Raw genomic sequence first — 23,276 nt, 5'->3', positions numbered from 1 at the left:
TTTTGAGTGTTTCTTCATTACACGAAGCTAATAAAATAAAGTAACGACCCCAAAATGTCGCCTACTTACGAGTGTTTATTGTGCTCATCTAATAATAAACTGTTTATTACTTCAATGTTTAGTTAACAGAACGAAAATGATTGGTCTTTTAAAGGCTTGAAATTGTTTTAGTTTTACGTTTTACAAACATTTACAAAATATTTATTGGCAATCACAATACACGCAATACATAATATTACTATGTTCTTTATAACTGACAAAATTAAATTAATAAGCTTTAATTTGATTAAAATTATTCCCCTAAAATGTAAGACAAATTAAAAGTTTTGCAGTCGTTTTTAAACAATCGCTCCTAATTTGTCAGCCATGGGTATAATTCTATCACCTAAAGCTTTTGAAGTGTTCCGTTAGTTTAGTTCTATCTTCCAACATTATGTCTCTTTGATTGCTTCAATACGCCGAGGAGTCCAAGGTAGCAGAGGGTATGCTAGATTCGAGCAGTCAAAACCCTATTAATTGAAAGCCGAATGACTAATTGTGTGCGTGCTGGACTCAACTGTCGATGAGTAACTGCCGAATCGGATGACTATGATGATAATCCAAGACGGGGAAAGACCTGAAGACGAGACTGGACAGTCAAATATCGATTGTTCAGGCGACTGTTGAAAGTGCTTGAAAAAAGTGAGGTCTTGAGTTGAGGGGGTTACAAAACCGCAAGTTTTCAATGATCAACAGCCAGCAGTATTGTTTGAATGTGGCTGGTGAAATGTGGGGGACTTGAAGGGCTTATCTATATATCTGTGCGATACTTAGGCTGATTGCTTTGTTGTTTATCTTTGCATCACATGGCAAAGCCACAAATCGTAGTGAAATGGAATTGCACAGGCCATGCACATTAAACGGCATTACGATTGCATGCTAATCGCATTGTGCAGCTTGTTTGCCTTGCACTGCGTAACCATTTCCCCTGACATCGATACCTTTTCACTGTCACCAGAACCGATCAATAGTTTTCATTAAATTAATTTGTTTCACATGTGAAATTTATAAAGCGAGCCCTTCACTTGTACATATAGCAGGCTTTCGAAGCTTTAAGTTTTACAAATAAGAGTTAATGGCTGAAATTTTTTACTCTTTTGTTAGATTACCCAAATTCAATTAAAAAATATTCTAAGCCAGATAACTGTATAAATTACGCCGCATTTTCAGGGCTGCGTTCAGATAATACTGATAATTTCATAACGATTTCAAAACACTAGTTATTTGATGTTGCTATTTTAAAAAGTGGGACTTTTTCAAAGCTTAAAAAACAGTATGAATACGAATTTAAAAATGATTTTAACTCTAGTTAAAACTAGAAAATTGTTGATTGTATTGTTATTAAATCGTTGAACGATTGGAATCGTCTTATTTTTTTACACTCTACGGATACTTTTTTAGCCTATTTACCTTACCGACTGACTCATCCCGCGAAGTTCGGCTTTGGCAATGGAAATTTTTACCAGAGCTGTTAAGCATTTTGCATTGTCGTTCATCAGGGCAAGCTGAGTGAGGCGTGTATTAAAACGACCTCCGTTATATGTCAAGCGGGAGCATAAATGTCTGTTTCCCCGAGCACAAAGTCTACAATCTGGAAAAGTTCAACAGAGAACACTTACGCTTATGCCCGCTTTAGAATAGACTCTTTTTGTATTCTTATTTTTTTGTACAAGTCACTAATTACTCTGCTCGGGATTTTGGGGTTAGGAAAAAAAGGGTGGGGGAATGGCGGCGGAAGCAGAAGTACACATCGAGACAGAGACAGCGATATAAACAGAAAGAGTAAGTGCTTTTTTCGTGCTTTGAATTACAAACCGAAAGCCAAATATACATATACAACTAACCGGCAGCGAATGCGTAAATGTCGTATAATTTAGTGCCACAAAGCAAAACTTTTTATATTTAACCTGCAAAAGTTTGAAAGTATATCCTGCACATATAAATATGTATTTGCGTTTTTTTTCAATACTCTTTGGAGGAAAGCTTACAAAATGTATCACATTTTAAAAACATTCTTTTATTTTAGATGTTAAATGTGTAATAAAAGTTTTTCTCATTTTTGTAATGGATTTAAGGATCAAATTTCTATCTTAACTCCATACCATAAATTATTAAATGGGCTAGTCTTGATGTATCATAAAATGTCATAAATATTTAATACAGTGTATGTATTCCTTAACTTTAAAATTAAATAATTATTAAAGCATAAAATACAAAAATGTTGTATAAATGTTTAGAATTAGAGATATTTTTAAATACCTCTACATTTTTAGTGAATGTATTTTAAGCGCTACTTTTTTTAAGGGTATAGAATATAACATTGGCAAAAACCAAAAAACAACCATTAGAACTGAATGTTTTTTATTTTCACTGATTACAAGACCTCATTTTGGCCAAGTTAAGCCAAGAGCTCTTGTCAACAGCGAACACAGAAAACAACGGGGAATTACAAAAATAAAAATATGCACAACTGAATAAATCGGCAGAAATGTAAAGAGTTTGGGCTCGTGAATGTAACCCGGAGTATTTGCAAACTGCAATCATTGTTGGACAGGTCAGAGAACAGGCAGTAAACAGCCAAGCCATCAACAGCCACATCAATAATCATTAGAACTAAACTCGTTGGCATTTGCTAAGGGGAAAAGCGGGAGCATGGAAAAACGGCCTTTATCCGTATTTATTTTTAATTAAAGTGCAACTGCCGACTGGCTGCGGCTGGCTTTGCTCAATTTACGGGCTCTGAAACGGTTCATGACGATGCTAAACCAGAAAAACGCCGCCAGTTTGTCATCGCCGCTCGAACTCTACTTTTTCGTACCGCAGTCAACCGCATAAATTCCTCGAAATATAATAGACCAAGGTGTTTATGATCTGGTTAATACTGTGTAATTATTATTTTTGATTTGTGGGCCAACACAACCATGTAAATGCCATAGAATGTTAAATTAAGGTGGAAGAATACAAGTTTTAGCAAAGGGCTGTTTTAGTTAACTCTTTTAAATCGACAAACTATAAAAAGTATTGTTTAATTACTTTTCATTAGAAGTTTTCCTTAATTAAATTGCTTTGCCTTAAAAAAATAGTTTTGTTTGGTGCAATGTGCTATTTAAGTTATTCTTATTTTGATAAATCATATAAATTTGTATTTATACGTAAAAAGGTCAAACGTTTTAATAATATTAGTGATTGGGGAAAATATATGTTGACTTTTAAAAGTGATTATAATGATTTATCTATCACCATTTAATGTTGATTAATTTGTATAACAAAACTAATGTATAATCAATTAATATTCGCTTTCTCTCTCCTGTAATTTTTAAAAGTAATTAACTATTTGTTAATATATAATTTAATAACAAGGTTGAATAAATTGACTTTAAATAAAAATAAAAAATAAACCCCCAAACTCAGAACTAAATACCACTCTAAGCCACCTCATAATCATGATGCCGTTTGGGGGTATTATATGAAAAGATACACTGCAGGATTTCGGCTGTTTTGGTACGCACACCTGGACCTAGAAATGAGCAGGGCGGCGCTTATCAATGAACATCCACTCGATGGTGAAACACTTCACCCACTCGAAACCAACTATTGACCACACAAAGTAGAGGAGCCAATTACTGACCCGCACACCGATAATGTGTGCTTGAAAACATCCATTTTCCTCGGGGGCTTCTTCGTCTGTCGAGTTCAAGAACAACACACAAGTGGCAGTAATGAAAAGTGAATAGCCTCGGCATATATGAGCCAACAAGCCAACAAGCCAACTTATGCTGGGACAGATAAAACCGCATCCTGCATTTAAGAGCGGAGAAAGCACTTTCTCTTTCGCGCCTGCTCGCTCGTTGAAAATTTCTCTTCATCATCCTCCGTTCGGAAAAAAGGATGCCGACAAGCAACAATTTTCATTGATAAAACCACCAGCTGCTGCGTCTTGGGATTCAGTCGCACGCGTGTCCTCAGCCCAGTCGGTTGGCACCTCTGCCATTGTTCGGATGCTTTTAATCTCTAAGCAACTGGCGGTTTAATTAAAAATTTCGTATACGCCGCGTGTAAACAAATAATGGCTTTAGCAACGCTGTGAATGCCGCTAAGTCTTCAAAGGAACGGCTAAAAAGCTTCTTAAACGAAAATTCAATAAAATAACTTTTTGGGGTAATCGCCAGAAATTGAGTTAAAGTTTTGTTTCCGGTTGGCGCCAGTTGGCCATTGGTACTGGCCAACTTTGGACCTGACCGATGATAAACTGAAAAGTAAACTTTTGTAAGAATTTAGCATTTTTCAGTACCAAGTGTTCTTAAAAAAAAAAAAAATACAGAATTCAAAAGCAAACAAATTTGTAGAAAAAAAGTTGCAATGCAAGGCACTAACAAAACTAAGTAGAGTGACATTTTAGTTTGCGTAAATAAAATAACTCAATTATCACGGCAGGTGAGCACAGCCAATTCCTATAACCATTTTTACTTATTTCTGTAATCAGATTCTATGCTTTGACAATACTCAGTGGCATAGGCAATAAAAACTGGGGTAAAAACTGTGATTGAACACCCCCACCCCCACAAAAAATCCTGAATGCTCCACTGATCATACTTGTTAGACTTGGGATACGTTCAACTTTATTTACTTGCAAACAAAAAGACCATTTATTTTCATTGATTCTTGTCACAGAATAAAATCAATCAGCAGACTCAACGAATATTTACTTTTCAAATGTTTCGTTCTATACAAATGTGTTGAGAAACTCTTTGATTTGACGCGAATCGCAAACTAAACTTTCTGTCAATTTAACCCGCATTTGTGTTTATATTCTTCTAATGCTAAGCGAATCACAGAAATGAGTTCACATCAAACGCAAAGCAAATAGGAAGTATTAACCTATAAGACCCACTTTTCCCAGAAGCTATTTTTAGCCTTTGTTGGCCAAACATTTAAGAAATGAAATATGAAACTGAAAGGGAAATGCAGAAAATAATTTTAAAAATTCCTTTGGCAAGGTCATTTACCGAAATTAGTTTTTAGACGTGGGATTTGCCTTTTATTTACAAATGCCTTAGATTTTTCTGTTGTTTGTTTGTCAGATTATTTGTAAAATGGATGATTTTGTTTGCTTAATTTGGATTAATTTGATTGGGGTCTATTTGGGAAGGGCTTATTATTATTAGCAAAAAATATACTTAAACAATACAGCCAGCTGGCATTAAGCGGCTTTTCCTAATGGGAAAAAAGGGGATTGCCTAAGAATTAATGGCTGCTCTCTTTCCGGCAATCCAAGTCTTCTTTCGGGGTCGTTTTCGGGGTCTTCTTTGTCAGGCTGACACACCTGAGCGCTGGGACTCCAGGCAAATAGAATACTGCATCTCACAAAGACCATGGCGAACGAACTGTAAGCCCCATGAAGTGGTCTTCAGTGGACGTCAGCCGCATGTCTTGAGGCGTTTCTCGAGCAGTTGGCCCCGTATATGGGTCTTTGGATATCTTGGAGATACGCAGCCCATGCATTCCGTTTCATTTCCCCAGCTAGCTAACAATTCGCATATATGCAATGGTGAGTGCACTTGACTGTTTTGCCTACATTCCGGCCACTGCACCAGCTGATGGCTGATGGTTCGCCGGCCGGTCACAATGGCAATCCGCATCTTAAAGGCATCGTGGCTTAATTCAGGCCAGATTGGATACTTGACATGCTCTAATGCAGAGCATATCTCAGTTTCAGCAGTGTGCCCTGCCTATCTCAGTCCCACGAGCCATCAGCATTAGCAATCATCGCCGCTACAAAGTGAAAAAGCATTGCCAGCAAAGCTGGTGAATTAAATTCACGTTCTACGCCAGCAAAAAAAAAAAAAATGATTAAAATGATATTACACTTCAAAAATAAAATAAAAATTAATTTATTTTAATTTTTAACATTTTTAGGTTTGTTAGGTTTTTGACAATAACATTGCATTGGATTCCTTATTCTTTTTAAATGCATAAATAACATATTTTGTAGTTATTATTTCTTACCTTTAAAATACAAATCTGCCTAGCCTAGAATACTTTCCAAGTGTACAAAAAAAACATTGATTTTATTTGTTCATCCAACTGTCATGTACACTCGTGGGTATCATAAATTTGATTTTAGAATGACATTTAATCAAAATTTTGCAATTTGCACTGTTAAATATTTGTAGTCGTAAAGTAAATATATTTATATGTCTTCTCCAAACAACTGTTTTTTGAATTTAAAAAGCAGAAAATAATGTTAATATAGTGAAGTACTCTTAACTTGCAGAAAAATGAAAAATAATATTATATATATACATAAAAAATATTATAATTAGGAAAATAATAATTAATTTGATTGAAATTTAAAAACCTTTACTGATTTATCCACTTCAAGTAATGTTTTTTTACACTTATGTTCTTTACACATTATTTTTTCTATGCATGTTTAGGCTTTTAAAAGCCTGTTGATGATGGCGGCATAGAACTCTGTGTTTTGCCACAGCCTTGGGACCCAAGCTTTCCATACATTTGGCGGAAAAACCAGACCAGCCAGAGCACGTGTAGTGGATGGGACAAGGGAATTCGGGAAAGGGCTGGGGCTGGGGCTGGAGGAAAAGGCTGAGTGCAGATGAGGACTGCAATAAACTGCCATACATAAGTGAAAATTGTGAAATGAAAACTTGCGCGAGCATAAATCAATATACCCAGTGGGTCATGGGTTCCCAAAGCGAAAATACAAATTGTCCACGACTCAGATTTACCTTCTCTTAAAGCCAGGATATCGCCTAGTTTTCATGTTTATGAATCAGCTTTGAAACGTGTCCTTCCAGCTGGTGTTACCCGATTGAATAAAGGATACATGGCAGAAGTGTTGGCACATTACACGTCCTATCCAAAAACATGTGCTTGCTTGCGTGGAAAAAATTTGATTTAAAAAATGTGACTTAAATTGCTTATGGATAAACGTGATTTCGTGACTGTGCGCCCCTTTAAATTGGGAAGTTCTTGTTTATGCGAAAAAATTTATGTTTTACCTTAGTTCAAAGTTAACATTTTGCAAGAGTATCTATAATTGAGGATTGTATTTCAAGCAATTAAAGCTGTCTGCAATGTAAAGTCATATGATAAGCAGTATATCTGTATATTATACAATTATCTTTCTCAAAAAAATAAAATATTAAGGTTTACTTTACCACCTTTAATTTCCAACAATTTCAATGCAATTATTGTGACAGCTTTTTGTGCAATCGAGCAACGAGTCCCAAACCAGCAAAAATTAAAGCTTAATTTAAATAAATTGTTTTCTTGCTCTTTCGCGACCGTTGTCAGCATTTTTGCGCTTTTTTAGCAAGTGGCTCGATAAATGCTTCCGCGCAATCATACCGCGGTTCCAGTTGCCGGAGGATGAACAGAACAGAACCGAACTGAACTGAACATAACAGCACTAAACACTTTAAGCCATTTCCACTCGTAATTAAATTTCGAGAGCGGATGAAAATGTGGCGGAAAAATAAATGACTAAATGCATTTGCCAGCGAAACGTTTTTGCATTCAGCCAAAATGCGCATATCCGCCAACAAACAAATCTGCGCCTAAGTGATGGTTCCGCTTTTGTTTAGTCCTCACTGGGATGGCCTTGCCTCACCAAAGCTGCTGATAGTAGTGGATAATTTGCAAAAGTGTGGCCCTGGCCGTTAAAAGAACCTGGCCTAATCGAATGAATGTCGAATGGGCCCAAACATGTCACGCCTACTTGCACTTTTTCTAGAGGGACGACAGGCTTCTTAAAAGCTCTCTGCTTAGTTTGGTCCTTTGATCGTCCTGAATGCCCCTCAATTGGCTAATCGTTTGAAGACGTTTTTGTTTTTGTCTACGCTTTATGTATACATAGAGAAATTTGATTCACCCAATATGTATTTTAAATTTGGAACTGTCAGTTTCAAGTCCAACCATTTAAATCGCCTTGACATGGGTAAACAGGCGTATGTAAAAAATGACATTCAACAGGTTTTGTTCAATTACCCTGAACCTCAATCAATCCATTGTATAATTCAAGATGTTTTAAGCAAAAACTTCATTGAAATGCACATGATTGACTTTGAAATGGCCAAAAGCAATTTTCATGTAAAGGAACAAAGAGAATTCTGAAAGTCATACAAAATGTAACATATAATTAAAGTTTGTTTATGTGACATACTACATTTACAGCAAAAACTATGTTATTCGACTAAATTTAAATTTTATTTAAAGTACATTTGAAGAGATCTTATTAAAGTATTAAAAGTATTAATTAAAGGTAAAATCAAAAACCAAAACCGGCAAACCCAATATTAGCTTGAATATTAAACAACTAAAAAATGTCTATGATAAAGGAGATGATAGTTTAATAATTATATATTCCAATTTAATGTATAGCCTGGGTATATAAGCACTACTTTATAAAATCAGATTTGTTTGTTAAAATTTAAATGGTGATTTCAGGGTATCACCTTCAAAATTCTGAAACTCGGTCATTTTAACGAGCATTCAACAACAGCATGCGCACTTCTCAATTTAACTGACATAACTGTGAAAGCCTTTTGATTGCTAACAAGCAGAAAAATATTACCAGAAAGGAACCTACTTCCACATCATTTTGGAATAATTAATTGCCAATGCCACAGCTTGCCTCCTATGGAAACGCATTCGATATTCAACAAAATTTAGTTCGCATTTAGTCGGAGCGAGTATCAAAACAAAACCCTGTACCTTCTGTGGAATCTCCAAAGGCGAAGACAAAATTCAATGGGCCAATTAGTGATACTTAAATGGAAAAGTGCGCTATTTTCAAAGCGGAACTATATATTTGCCAGCGGATATAACACAAAAGGCAGAGTCGTCGACTCTGTTTTGCTCTTCACCAGTTGCTGTTGTAAATATAATAAGCAAACGCTTGAGCGGCAACTCCCGGGACATAGGTCACTTATATAGTTGTTCCTGTGCAGCTGCTGCAGTTGTTGCTGCTGGCAAAAGTTTCAAGCTCAGAATTTGTCTTTGGCCAAGTGCTGTTTATGCTCGGGTTCCTTTCGCAAAAGTTCGTGTTTAAGTTTCAGTTGAGAAGCACTTGAGGCAAGACCTCAAATTCTGAAAGCCTGCCGGGATCACGTGGCCGCCTGCAAGTTATTTAATAAGCAATTAAGTTCCCTAATTAAATACGTTAACTCGGAGATTTACATAATACGAAATCACACCGAACATCCTCCCCAAAGTAGATGTTAATTAATTTGGCACGTCCGAAAACAATCGGTATGCGTTTCCGAAACTAGATTTGGTTTCGGTTTTGGGTTCAGTTGCTAGCAGTTTACGTGGGCAAAATAAAATAAAACAAGAAATGAAGGCTAATTAGAAATACCAGGGGTATTAAAAAAAATTAATTTTGATTCGTGTCCCAATTGTAAATGTATTTTTAAAGTAATTAGGTAAAAAGCATGACTATTTGCATAGTAATTTTAGACAAGGAATGAGGGCTGAATCTACTTCATCCCATTCCAGGGTATACATAGTAATTAGTGCTTAATTCACGGTGCATTTGAATACTTAAGCTTTACAAAGGATTCGAACACAACTTGTGGCCCGCACTTTGAAGCATTTAAGAGCAATTGAATTAAGTTCAAGTTGCGGTGTAGCTCAGTTGGGTTGGCAAAATACATTAAAAACTTTCGTAATCAGTAAAGGGCAGAGGAAATATTAAGTTCGGCATTGTGTTAAACTGCAGCTGAACAGTTAACACAATGTTATTGGTTTCCTGCTGCTTTTAACAACTTCCTCGTTCGAAGCCCACCTGCCGTATTTCACCCGATGGCCTGCAAAAAAAGTTAAGCTCGAGTTCATAAATTTCACGCTGCTTGAAATAAGTACTGCATTCTCGGCATTCCAAAAAAAAAATTGCCACCCTTTTGATGGCGCTTGCAATTACCAACTTTTGTAATGATTTTTTATATAATATAAGTTGAGAACGGATTATACTATTCTAGGGAAACACAAAAATGCGAGTTTAAAGACAAAACCTTAACATTTAAGATTCGATTTAAATTGCTATACCGAAACAGTTAATTAAATAAGAGCCTCGATTAAGCCAACGCTTTTTTTATATGTTCCACTTTTAGGGTCACCGGCGGATAGCTAATTGCAGCTAACCCCATTGGCGTTTAGCAAACGGAAAATGGTTCGTGACCGCTGCAACCGCATTGCCGCCAAACCACCAACCGCACCACTGAAGGCATCCCCGTGGCGGCGACACACGACATCCTTGCCAAATGCGGCAGTTGAGGTGCTGGCAAGAAAATAAGCGCCACTTTCGCGTTCACCCTTGCGGGCACGTTCCGGATCCTGTTTGGAGAAGCTCGTAAAATTCACGGGGTTTCGGGGTTTCGTGTTTGCGGGGTGAGGCCAACCAGACATGGAGGCTATCATCATGACGACCCTGCCCACACTGACAACGGATGCGGCTGACAGTAGCTTTTGGCTAACCGGAGCCCTCTCGCTTTCCACGATTTTGGCCAACTCGAGCCACGGCCCAACCGGCAGCACTTCCTCGGCGGCAGGCAATCCCTCGGCGGCATCCTCGGCGGTGAATGTGGGGAAGGACCATGACCATGACAAGCACGTGAACGACAGCGTCTCCACAGCTCTGAGGTGAGGGGTATCCTTACCCACATCCACGAATAACGCATATGCTCATGCTCACGACACGCTCAACAAGTTATCGCGATAAGCTTGGCTTAATTTTCTAGGGCCCGCATGCATTGAATAACATTTAAGTACTTATCACTTGTAAAGGGGAGAATAATCAGAGTACTTATATATTTAGGGAGGGATTATTTGCTAAAAGACACTTGAAGCTTGCTTTTAATTGTATAAATATTTGTGGAACTATCAATTACTTTTCTGAGAGCAAGAATTCATTTACAATTTTTAAATTTCTTAGAATAGAAAAATTCAGCTTGTAAATCGCTTTTTAAAATGTCAAAATTTTCATATAACATTCGGCATCCACCTTTAAATATTCTAAAGGGACAAATGTCCCAATTTGCATACCTAATTTCACGAATGAACCACATTTTCATGCTCATGACTAACTAAAAAAGCCATTGTGAAAAGCTCGTCGCACTTTTCTAGGGCAAATGCTGTTATTCTAAGAAATTGCATTGAATAGCTCTTAGATGGAATAGGTGCAGAAAAGGGATTAATTTATAAATGCAAACAACTTACTGTAAACCTAATCTTGATTGGTTGTTAAACTATCAATATTTAAAAATTTAAATACTTTTGATATTAGAAAACTTTTAGATTAACTGCAAGGAAGGGAATAATCTACTAATACAAGCTTATTATTGTAAACCTACTCTTGGTTGGTTTATCAGTTGATTAACTATGAATATTAAAACATTTAAATACTTTCGATATTAGAACACTTTTAGATAAAGTGTAAGCCATTAACAAACTAAAATCTCTATTAAAATCTAAATTCCGCCAAATATTATTTTAAATAATTAAGTATACGCACCGTTTCCATAAGTCTCGCAGTTCAATAATGTTTGTTCCAAACTTTCAGCAATTACAGCTCATACCCCAGCTACATCCACTACCGGGACAAATACGATCTGAGCTACATTGCGAAAGTTAATCCTTTTTGGCTGCAGTTCGAACCGCCTAAATCGAGTACCTTCCTCGTGATGGCCACCCTATACTTCGTCATTTCGGTGGTCGGATGTGTGGGCAATGCCTTTGTCATCTTCATGTTCGCCAACCGCAAATCGCTGCGAACCCCGGCCAACATTCTGGTGATGAACCTGGCCATCTGCGATTTCCTGATGCTCGTCAAGTGTCCGATTGCCATATACAACAACATCAAGGAGGGGCCGGCTTTGGGTGATGTTGGTAAGTGAGAAGGGTAAAACTAAAAAAAACATTGGGCCATTTCTCCAAAAGCTCTAAGAATTTATAAACAATTTCTACACTGATAGAAAAATTAAAGAGGAAAAATAAATATCTGACTGTTGAATTCAACATTTAATAAATAATATTTAAAATAAATATTAAAAATAGTGCATATTAATTTGAATGAGTTTATGTAATTAATTAAGAATATATTTGATTAAAGTTAGAAACTTATTTAATTTAAGTTCATTTTCCTTAAGATATAATGTTAAATGTAAATTTAATTTTCAGATATTAATATCAGATCCGAAAATTTTTAAATTAAAATCTTTGAAAAATGTTTGTTTATTAAAATGTAAAATAACCATAAAAAGCAATAGAAGAAAATCAAAGCGAAAATTTTTTAAAATGAGTACAAAATATTTGTCTTTACTATGTTTTTTCACCAGTGTATAGTCCAAGAACCAGTGAATTATTTTAGCAAGCCAATCAATGCTGTCAATTATTTCTTTATCTGACAGTTTTGTCCGTTTTTGCCGGTAAAAATTTCAAGCAAGCCGTTTCATAAATATTTATATAGATATTTCTGAAGGAAAATCGACTTACAACAAGTCTTAAACTTTATTTTTGTTTTTTTTTTTTTACTTTGATAGAAATGCATATAACTGTTTAGATGCGTTTATTTCAGGGCAGTTCGCAATCATTTAACCGATTAAAGCTCGATGACATTTATAATTTAGTTTACAAAGCAAAACTAAAATATTACTTACAGGCAGCATTTTAAGTCATAGATTTTTCTGTAAGCTCAATTGTAGAACTCTAGTTATTCGAATAATATTTTTTATGAGCTGAGTAACAAATACGAAACCGAGAATTTTCAGTTCTCAAAAAGTTCCTAAAGGTTTTTTCTCATTATTTTTCGCCCACAGCCTGTCGCATCTACGGTTTCGTGGGCGGTCTAAGTGGCACCTGTGCCATCGGAACGCTCACGGCCATCGCTCTGGACCGGTACAATGTGGTGGTGCACCCGCTGCAGCCGCTGAGACGCTGCTCCCGCCTGCGCTCCTACCTGATTATCCTGCTGATCTGGTGCTACAGCTTCCTGTTCGCAGTGATGCCGGCGCTGGACATTGGCCTTTCTGTATATGTGCCTGAGGGGTTTCTGACCACCTGCAGCTTCGACTACCTGAACAAAGAGACCCCCGCCCGCATATTTATGGCCTTGTTCTTTGTGGCGGCCTACTGTATTCCGCTGACCGCCATTGTGTACTCGTACTTCTACATCCTGAAAGTGGTCTTCACAGCCAGCAGGATTCAGTCGAACAAGGACAAGGCCAAAACGGAGCAGAAGCTCGCGTTCATTGTGGCCGCCATAATTGGGTTATGGTTCTTGGCCTGGTCGCCTTACGCCGTGGTGGCCATGATGGGGGTCTTTGGCCTGGAGCGGCACATCACGCCCCTGGGATCGATGATTCCGGCTCTTTTCTGCAAGACAGCTGCTTGCGTGGATCCCTACCTGTATGCGGCCACTCACCCGCGGTTTCGTGTCGAGGTGCGCATGCTCTTCTACGGTCGCGGGGTTCTGAGGAGGGTCTCCACCACCAGGTCCTCGTACATGACCCGATCCCGATCCTCGTTCACCCACCGATTGCGCAGCAGCAACACCGGCGACGGAGGAATGGGGGATCAACGACTGGAGGGCTATCTGATGAACAACAACCTCATGATGGTGCCCGAGGAGACGGAGGAGAACGAGGAGATCATCGTGGTGGCCGAGATCAACAATTCGGTGAGCAGTGTCATGGAACAGAGTAAGTTCTGAGGCGGCACTTCAAAATAACCTGGTCTGTCAAAAAAAATATAAAAAAGCGAGCATCCATTCAAACACTGTATAGTAGAGACCGAAAAAACATAAAACCACTTGTTTACATTGCTTCTAATTTGTTTTTAAGATCGTAAAGATACAGAACTTTATGTTTCTATATCTATGTTTCACTATATTGTTTTAACGCCTTTGTCTTTAAAAAACTAGCTGAAACTATACTCAATTTATCATTAATTCCCTATTTAAAAGTATTTAGTCTGATTGAGATGAATAATCATGAGTTGAAATATATCAATATATATATATAATTTAACTAAGTTGTATGTGGAAATAATAGGCACAACTGAAATCAGAACGCAGGACGCAAAGTAATTTCACTCTCCAATAACGGACAGCAATGGCACTAATCAGTGGGCTTCATGCAATGTCATTGATGGACCTACAATTGAAATAAAAATAATAAATAGAAATGAAGCAGGGAATTCCGACGAGCAGTGGCCGAGGGACAAGAATAAACGACAGTGGCAACCACACTGGTGATAGTAAACATATTAATGAGCTTATGTGATGTTTAGACAGGGGCAGTAAGGAGCAGACAGGAAGAAATACAGAATGGACAACCTAGTCGATATATGTATACAGGGGAGGCACATTTTAGGGGGGCCAAGGGAAAGGTTGAGTTAAGTACAAAGAATGGGGTGGGCATGGTAATTCGATAGGAAAATTAAGCAGAATTTCAGGGAAAGTCACTCAGAATCAGGGTTCCGCCGTGGGTATTAAATGCTAGCAAGCGGATTTACAGAATGTGTGCATTGTAATTTAATATTGGGTATAACACAATCAAAAACAGATTGCGGACTGCTTGGATTTCAATTGTGTAGTTCTCAATAAATTAAATTAATTGCGTTCATGTCTCAATGTCTAATCCGGTGGTTCTGTGTATAGATATTATAGATTGTATACAATGTCTACTCTTAAACCTAAATAAGCAAACGACTTAAATAAAGTCATCGAGTACTTGTACCTGTAAGGATAATACGAAAAAGCGAAGAATTGTAACTAAGCCAAATATATATCGAATTTATACTCTTGATACTTAGCCGTATCATTTTATATATGTACATAGGATGTCTTGCCACAATGGGCCAGAGAACAATGGAAACGCCAGATGAATAAGTCTCGGCCAGCGTTTTAATTACTAGAACACAAATTTATGCCATTGTTGCGACAAACCTATATATTTCCTTCACTACGTGAACGAACAATGGACACTGCTGTTTGTAACTGTGCTCAAAATGAAAATACAGAAAAATACCAAAACAAGTGGAAGCGAAAAACAATGAGAAAGCGGGAGAAAACCATTTAATTAGCATATTAAAATGCACTTTGACAGCAATTTTCTGTGTGCATTGTGTGTGTTTTACTCAAGCAGCTTATATCTAAATTAGTTTAACTCAGTAATTGTTTGACAAGTACTTATGTTTTTGTTGTGATGGTAATGTTAAAATCCAAGCAAAGCTCGATATAAATGTGCGAAAACTTTAAAATACCAATTAATGAGTGTTTTAAAAGTGCAACTAGGTAATGGGAAGCCAACCAGCCAGCAGGTGCAAAAGAAAATAGTTGTGACTGGGTAAGTATCGAAGGTAAATATATTTGCTGGCGGGTTTCTGTGGATGGAGGATCCACGTGAGTCCGTTTCCTTTTGCTGGCAGCTGATAATGCAGTGAGCGGACACGCCGCGTATACTTAATGTACCACAAAGGAAGCCGCATGCATTTCCCAGTATTTTTAGCGCACCTTTTGACCAAGAGAGAGCGCAGCTGAGAGAGCCGGCTACAGTGCGCGCCATTTATACATGAGCATGCCAACCATGGAAAACTCTCATCAGCTGAGAGCTTTCCCCTATTTTGTTGTTGGGAAACATTGGCCAGACAACGACGCCGGCGCCGGCTGCAAAGACAAGAGCAAAATTTCACACGCAGCATAACAATTATTTCAGTCGCGTTTTTCACGACCTGCCCGCGGTTGTTGTTTCAACAAAGTTTCCTTCTTTTTTTCCTCCATAAAATCTCCAAACGGATTTGTTTAAACAAAATTGTATTCAACGCAGACACATATCGGTGCAATTGGACCGCTTGCTGTCCGCGAGTGAGGAAATCGGAAAAGCCGGCGAAATAAAGGGATACCGAGTGCCAGAGCCAGCATCCCAGTGAAGACACCCGCCCAAGGAACTCACAACTGCCGCGCATTAGGTTCGGTTCGCTTTTATGTACCCATTCTAGTGCTTTGCCTAATTGTATTTCGATTTTTCGCTTTTTTCACGGACCGGAAAATTCCATTTTGCTCCGATGGCAATCGTCTTTCATCTGTGTGCAATTGCATTTCGAACGATTCTATTTAATTTGCTTTAGTTCCGAATATTGACCAAACAAACGGCATGCAGGCTATGTTATTGCATGCGATTTATCTCAGTGCAAAGCCAGCCACCCACATCGTTTACAAGGGTGCCTAAGCCATGAACCCTGCCAGACTATCACACACTGTGGAAAATACATTTTTTGATTAAAAATATTTATTTAAAAAATATATTTATCTAAAGATAAAGATATTAATGTTACAATAGTTACAAATTCAACAAAAAAAAATAAAAGTTTTTCAAAAATTATAAAAAATGCAATCTGGTAAATAATTACGAAATCTTAATAAATTCGAACTTAGTAGTCTTTTACGTAAGCTAAAAGAATGAAAACAAAATCTAATAACTAGTAAAGTAACATCAAAAATTATTCATTTGATTTGACTATTTTTAAAAGCCAAAGTTATAATTATATTATAACTAAGAAATTGTATTACAGATCAATTATTTTCGGACGATCTTAATAGGCCAGTTCTTCATTTCAAAAATTGCAAACTAAAACTATTTTCTCTCCATGTACACACTATTTAAATGCTCGTCTAAGCTCATGTGTTTATGTATCCACCTAGATACGAGCAGCATATCGAGTTCGAGTGTTGCGTGTTTACAACATTCGGCTTCCTGCATGCTCATCGCCAGTTCGTTCATCACCTGCTATTGCAACGGCTATTGGGGTCGTCGTCGTGTTGCCTGAAATTTATTCTCAAGTTTAGGGGGAGCCACATTTCCATACCTCTTACAACTCGCACGACTTGTAGACAAAGTGTCTGGCGCACTTCTTCGACAAACGCCAGCAACGAAAACATCAACAGCAGCCCAATGACAATTGAAAGGGACACAAATGAGCATGCAAAGAACGCCACTCGACTCGACGGCATAGACTCGCCTGCCGGGAAAATTCCACCCGGTTTGCCTCACTCCCACGCCCACTCCGACATTACTCATACGACGCGTTGCCTGTGCGACAAATACTTGTACAACAATGCAGCTCAAGTGATGACGCGACGACTGTTGACAGCTTTGCCGCCACTCACACCAAGTTATAGTTGAAATGGTTGTTTTCTTCCATAGCCCGAGGTGTTGTTTACACACAGCCTTTGAGAGAAATGTGAATTTGTGCACGCGATTTGAAAGGGGGCAACTACTATGCGGGATAATGCTCAGATAGAATAGCAAGTGTTTGATTTTATACACCAGAGTGTGGGTGGCTAGAAGTCCCGACTTTTAAAGGGTTCAGTCAATATAATTTCAACGGTGAAACACAGTACTTTCTTTATTCGTTCTAACTTAAGATTGTTAAGGAAACACATCACTATTTGAACTTAAAATTCGACTTTAAGTGTAATGAATATATTTTAGATAACAGTTTATTAGATCTCAGGCTTACAGTTCTTTTAATAAAAGATTTAATAAATCGTGTTTAAACAAAGAAATTATTCAGATGTTAAATAAATGTCATGTTGTCTCAATCACGACGTTATTTACATCTGCTGGGCTATAAAAACATTGCAAAAAAAGCAATAAAATTTCAATAATATCACATTCATATTTAAAGTCAACTTTTTTAAATTCGACATAAAATGGTTTTTCATGAAAGGACAGAAATGTAAATGCTCAATAAAAATGCAATAAATTCAAGCACAAATGTATTGCCACTCCGAACTCCATAAAGTAAAAATAAAATTATTTCCAGTTGTGTCATTTGAAAAAAAAAATAAACAAAAAATGTTGTGTTTAAATTATGGCAAATTGAAGCTTGCATTTATTTCGCCACTGAATACATTATATTTGAGACTGGACCCCTTTCCTGACCCGAATACGCCCCAATTGATATAATGGGAAATGAAAGTTGGCTCCTTCCGAATGAGTTCCTACCTTTGACAAATTAAGGGTCTCCTCACACACATTTATTCAGCTCTCTGACACATTTTGTGGGTCAGTTCAGGGGTAGTATCATACATTCTTGTCCATCGGCTGAATGCTCCGGGTATAGTTTATACAATGTTTACAACGCTCCGTTCTCAATTTGAAATTCATATCGTATGCTGCACTGATTTCACTTTTATGCTCAGCTAGGTTTTCAATACAATGCTCCTGATTTGCGCCGTGACGTCAATTGTAAACGGTTGCTTCTATTTGGCGTTGTTCTTTTCTATTGGTTTGGCCTGCCTGCCTTTTTTAGGGCGATGTGGCGCAACAAAAGCAAGTCAGGAACCGAAACAGCAGCGGCAATCAAAACAAATCGAAATAGTTTTTCACTGGCAGCTGCGCATCGCAGGGCGATGGGCGATGTATTAATTAAGTTGAGGAATAGCCGCGCACAGTACTCGAAGTTTTTTACTTTTCGTACTCTACCCGGGGGGCTATTATTTTTGGCTAAAGTTTGCAAGATGGAAAAACGATTTTCCCTAAGCTATCTATAGATTTTTTAAAATTGCATTCAAAATTTTTTTCCAAATGATTTGAAATTCTATAAACAATTTTAAATTAAAACAATTAAAATTATATAAAATGCTACAAATTATTACTGATAAGCTAAACATAATAATGTTTATAAGTGTTAAACTTTTTATGACAGTTTTTTGAAAGCAGCTTCTAAAGTCATTTCAAAACCCTTGTAATTTCTGTAGCACCCCTGTATAAAGGAAATTTTGGTTACTCGTAAGAAATTCCTATAAATGTTGTAGAAATTTTACCAAATCATTTTTTTTCAACCAATAATTCATTTAAACCATGGAATCTTGATAAAATAGCCAGGATTACGTTAATCGAACATTTCCTGAAGGACGAGCAAAAGTAAAAGGGTATTAAAAGCTTCGGTTAAGAAAACTATACCTCTTTTTTGATGCACTTCGCATTGTTGGCTCAATCGCAGTCGCTGGCTTTTCCACTCCCATTCGCCCTCCTATTCGGAATCCCATTGAGGGGCTGGCTTCGTGTCCGCACTAATGACCGCTCGCTTTGCTTTTTGGTTTTCTGGCAGCAGTGCCACCGCTTGGAATGCCATTCACCGTGCCTATTCGTATGTACTATATGGTACAGCCATCCTTTGCCCCTTTTTCTCGCCCCTGCAGCACATGAATTTATAATTGCATCATTTTTGGGCACACAAGTACGCGAGGATGACATTCAGTTGGCCACTCGGCTGCAGTTGCATTCGCAGTTGCATGCAAATTTGCATGTGAATTCACGAAGAGCCAGAGCAATGCGTCAAACTGGCAGGCCTTCTCTGGGATAATTTAAAAAATACACCGATGCATTGCACTGTCAAGAGGGGGGAATATATTTTCAGGGCGCCCTTTTTTGTTTATTTTCAAAACTTGGCAATACAGAAATAACACACTGGTCGAAAGCCAAAATATTGAAATATTTACAAACACGCGAATACCAATCGCACAAACATTTCTTGAATTGGATAATCTCTTTGAGATTATTAATTTTTAAGTAAACTTTTGCTGCAAAATATTTTCTTGGCTCTCAGACCTCTAAATCTAAATTAATTGATCGAATCAAAATCAAATTCCAATTCGCGCAAGTGATAAATATTCAATTGAGTAAATACAATTTAAAATGTTAGTTGCTTTTATAATAATAATTAGCATGAGAACGGAAGCTGAAACCTATTAATTTTAAATTGATCGAAAAATAATTATATAACCTGGTGCACTATGATTAATTTATACCGAAATCACATGTATGTCAATGGTGAATATATTACTGGAACAATGCATCGCCTCTGGAAATACCCTTAAATTAAATTCTCTGATATAGGCTCTTACGGTGAAACGAACAGTTTTAATTTGCTTTATTAATAACAACAATTAATTGAGAATTAAATGGCTCACGAAGCGTATTTTTGAGATACTTGGCTCTACCCGAGAAATTCAACTAATTGTGTCCGAATCTAAAAAAAGTTATTTTCTAAAGATAAATTAATTTAATTTAATTTTATAATTGGTGTCATGTCTGAGGAAATATAAAACCCAAAAATCTGGTGTTTCAATGTAAAAAATGCGTTGAAATGCATTTAATTTAATTAAAATTTTTAAAAATTAATAAGCCAAATTAAAGAAATTTCAATTATTTGGGTTCCTTTTCGTCATAATTTTTACTTAGATTTGCATATACACCTGTTTCATTTAAAAATATATAATATATAAAATATATATAATAATATAAAATTTTCCCCCTTAAGATTGGACCGTGATGACCACCCAAATTTGAAAAGATCAAGAAAAACGAAAGCGGAGTCAGCAAAGGACATATCATTAGCCAGTTAGCGTTATACGTATTTGCAAAATGTTTGACATCACCTGGCTGCCCACCGCCTGCGGATCGCTGGCTCCGGCCCTCATCCCGCCGGCCCACATCGTCATCCTGTGGTACTTCTGGGAGAACTACGCCCGCTACGTGGACAGGCACTTCTGCACCTGCTCCTGCTGGGACACTGTCTTCAAAGGACCCTACGAGTCGGGCGTGGCCGCCTACAAGCACATGTACTTCAATGCCACGCCCAACAGCTTCAAGATGTGGATTATGACCGTGTTTGCCGTGATTGCCCTCTACGAGTGCATCAAAAGGCTAATCGCCCTGATCCTGCAGCAGCGCGTGCGGTACTCAATGCTCCTGCTCTTCCTGCTGTCCATATTCTCACACTACTACGCCTGGTGGGCGTACATAAACTACTACAACGACGACTACTACAATCAGTGGAACCACCAGCTCTTCTTCACGGTGAGTTCCAAACTGGCACACTGCTAAAAAATGTCATCAAGGATAAATATTTCAAATTAATCAGCGGACCACGTTCGGAAAAGATTTGCATGACTTAAAACATAATCAAAACAATTATCAGATTTTTGTTTCAAAGGCGAGTATTAGGTTTTACTAAATGAGTTTATACTTACGTTTCAAGAGTAAAGATTGGTGTTAACTTAAATAATAATAAATTCATTGCATATACATTGTTTAAATTTTTTATGTGCATATTTCAACCTGCAACTTGCAACTCACAACTCAATGTCAAATATCAAAGATACGTGCCATCTCATGTGCCCTAACCTAAGCCAGTTACTGGCCATCCATAATTTATTGGCAAAGTTCGTCCTGCGGGAGTGCGCTCCAAACTTGCACAATATGCGCTCCAGTTCGAACACTTTTCCGCACAATTTTCGCACTTCCGCACTAGACCGCCCGCCATCTAGATCCTGGCCAGCTCAGCTCAGCAGATATCCGTGCTCATGGCAATAGAACTAAGGCAGAGTAACAAGTTTCAAGAGCAAATCCATCCATCCAACCAAAGTTTAAACTTAAAAGTTTAGCCCTGCTAATGAGCAAATCGCCATGCCGGTGCAATTTCTCGCGAGGTAAATGAAAAGTTGAAAATGAACAAAAGGACCGATATCTATAATTACACAAGTGGGCCTATGGTGTGCCCTCATTTCTATTATTAGGTGAATTATGGTATGGAAACTTTTGTATAAAAACTATTTAATTTTTACTTATTAAAAGGAGTAAGTCCCATTTATTTAAAAAATGTAAAACAAGTTAAACTACTTTAAATTCCAAAAGGAATCTAAAACTTTTGTTTTATCACTAATTTAATTTAATAGTTTGGACCTTGTTCTAGAAAGAAAGATTTAGTTATATAAGTTACTTAACAGATCAGTAGTAGTTTTTAAATAAATGTTGACAAACTATAGATTTCTAAATCTATTTTAATCCCCCTATTTAGGTTATGCATATATTAAAATAATTTATATGAATTTTTAATTTATCAACATATTTTTGCAGATAACCGAATTGTTTTCAACGGTCCTGGTGATGCACCTGGCCAACACCACAAATGTGGTTACCCCGAAGAAGGTGTTCTGCATTGTGGGCATCGCTCTGCTACATATTCTGGCCAGCAGCTTTGACCAGTTCTTCATGAATGTTGTGCGCGGCGAGGGTTATGCCCATCAGATAGTCCGGGACATTGGGTTCATGGTTCCCGATCTTCTCCAACTATTTGTGCCGGTTTGGCTGCTCAGGCAGGCGCGTCGCGAGAGTTACACCACGCGACCCTTTCACCGGGATAGGAAACTTCACCGGGACATTGTGGCCATGCTGTGCCTGGTGTCGCTGCTCTTTGTCATCTGCACGGTTTTGTGAGAGCGGATCATGCTGGAGGTCTACGAGGAGCGGTACGGAAAGGTGGTGCCCATGCAGGACAAGGCGGTGCAGCTGCTGAATCGCTACCGGATGCTGGCCAGCGGAAATGTGCACAATTAAAGGTGATTGATTGCTTTCGGTACTGATCGCCTGTGGGTGGACAATATCGGCACTTGGCGGCAGTAAGTGCGGAATATCCTGAATTCCTGTAGAATTTTCGTATTTTCATTTACCGTTTGTGATAGTTTTTTCTTTTGAGAAGAAGTGAGTTGAAGACGAGCATATCGATAAGCGTAATTATCAGTTAACCATGGTACATATTCAATACAACAAAACTGTAATCTTCCATTTAGAACCGTTGACCGATGTTAAGTGCATTATCATTAACCCATAGTTGAACTTAGGTACAATGTAGTGAAATCCAGTCCTGGAAGTCCCAGAATCATACGAGTAGAAGGGTGTAGCCCCGATAGACACAACGATAAACAGTTATCACAGATATGCACACATGTGTAGATTAATTATGGAACAACGATGCGAATACTTAATATTGATTATGGTTTATGGAAGTGGAGACCCACCCAATGTTATACTACATTAACAAGTTACATGCGACTTAGACTGTTGTTAGATAATAACAATATAATACATGTTCATCATGGCAAATCAATATATTCCAGTACATCTAGTAGAAAAACCACAAACAAAATAACAACAAATAACAAAAACCAAAACCGTAGTAATCAAAATAGCGTTATACTATATTGTTACGATTAACTTTACATGAAGAAAATCAAAAACATGCAGATATTAATAATTGGAATAGCCTATACTTATACACATATATATTTTAGTATACAAAATTATATTGAATAAACTTTAAGAGACTGAACATCCCAGTAGTTTCCTTAGAGTTCCAAAACGGTGAGTTAA

General features: G+C 37.5%; 2 protein-coding genes across 7 annotated transcripts; both read left to right on the top strand.

Annotated features, from left to right (window-relative positions):
• Positions 1 to 2,588: 2,588 nt before the first annotated feature.
• Positions 2,589 to 20,438, top strand: LOC128257839 (opsin, ultraviolet-sensitive). 6 transcript variants are annotated; one of them, XR_008267912.1, is made up of 5 exons: positions 2,589 to 2,899; positions 10,173 to 10,701; positions 11,621 to 11,946; positions 12,876 to 15,404; positions 20,386 to 20,438. XR_008267912.1 is itself a non-coding variant. In XM_052989056.1 (4 exons), exons 2-4 carry the CDS (start codon positions 10,466 to 10,468, stop codon positions 13,766 to 13,768), a joined length of 1,455 nt encoding a protein of 484 aa, XP_052845016.1. In that variant the 5' UTR covers positions 4,006 to 4,473; positions 10,173 to 10,465; the 3' UTR covers positions 13,769 to 15,557. The 6 variants fall into 6 exon arrangements, 1 of the variants encoding a protein (XP_052845016.1); XR_008267910.1 differs by having other exon boundaries at positions 2,589 to 2,924; XR_008267909.1 differs by lacking the exon at positions 2,589 to 2,899 and adding an exon at positions 4,006 to 4,305.
• LOC128257841 (uncharacterized) lies at positions 15,709 to 23,153 on the top strand. Its single transcript, XM_052989058.1, has 3 exons — positions 15,709 to 16,026; positions 20,386 to 20,924; positions 21,984 to 23,153. The coding sequence occupies exons 2-3, from the start codon at positions 20,490 to 20,492 to the stop codon at positions 22,341 to 22,343; spliced, it is 795 nt and encodes a 264-aa protein (XP_052845018.1). The 5' UTR covers positions 15,709 to 16,026; positions 20,386 to 20,489; the 3' UTR covers positions 22,344 to 23,153.
• Positions 23,154 to 23,276: the final 123 nt, after the last annotated feature.

The sequence above is a fragment of the Drosophila gunungcola genome, assembly GCF_025200985.1.
Source record: "Drosophila gunungcola strain Sukarami chromosome 3L unlocalized genomic scaffold, Dgunungcola_SK_2 000002F, whole genome shotgun sequence".
NCBI classification, from domain to species: domain Eukaryota; kingdom Metazoa; phylum Arthropoda; class Insecta; order Diptera; family Drosophilidae; genus Drosophila; species Drosophila gunungcola.
Note: the sequence above shows the minus strand (reverse complement) of the source record. Positions and strands in the feature narration are given on the sequence as shown.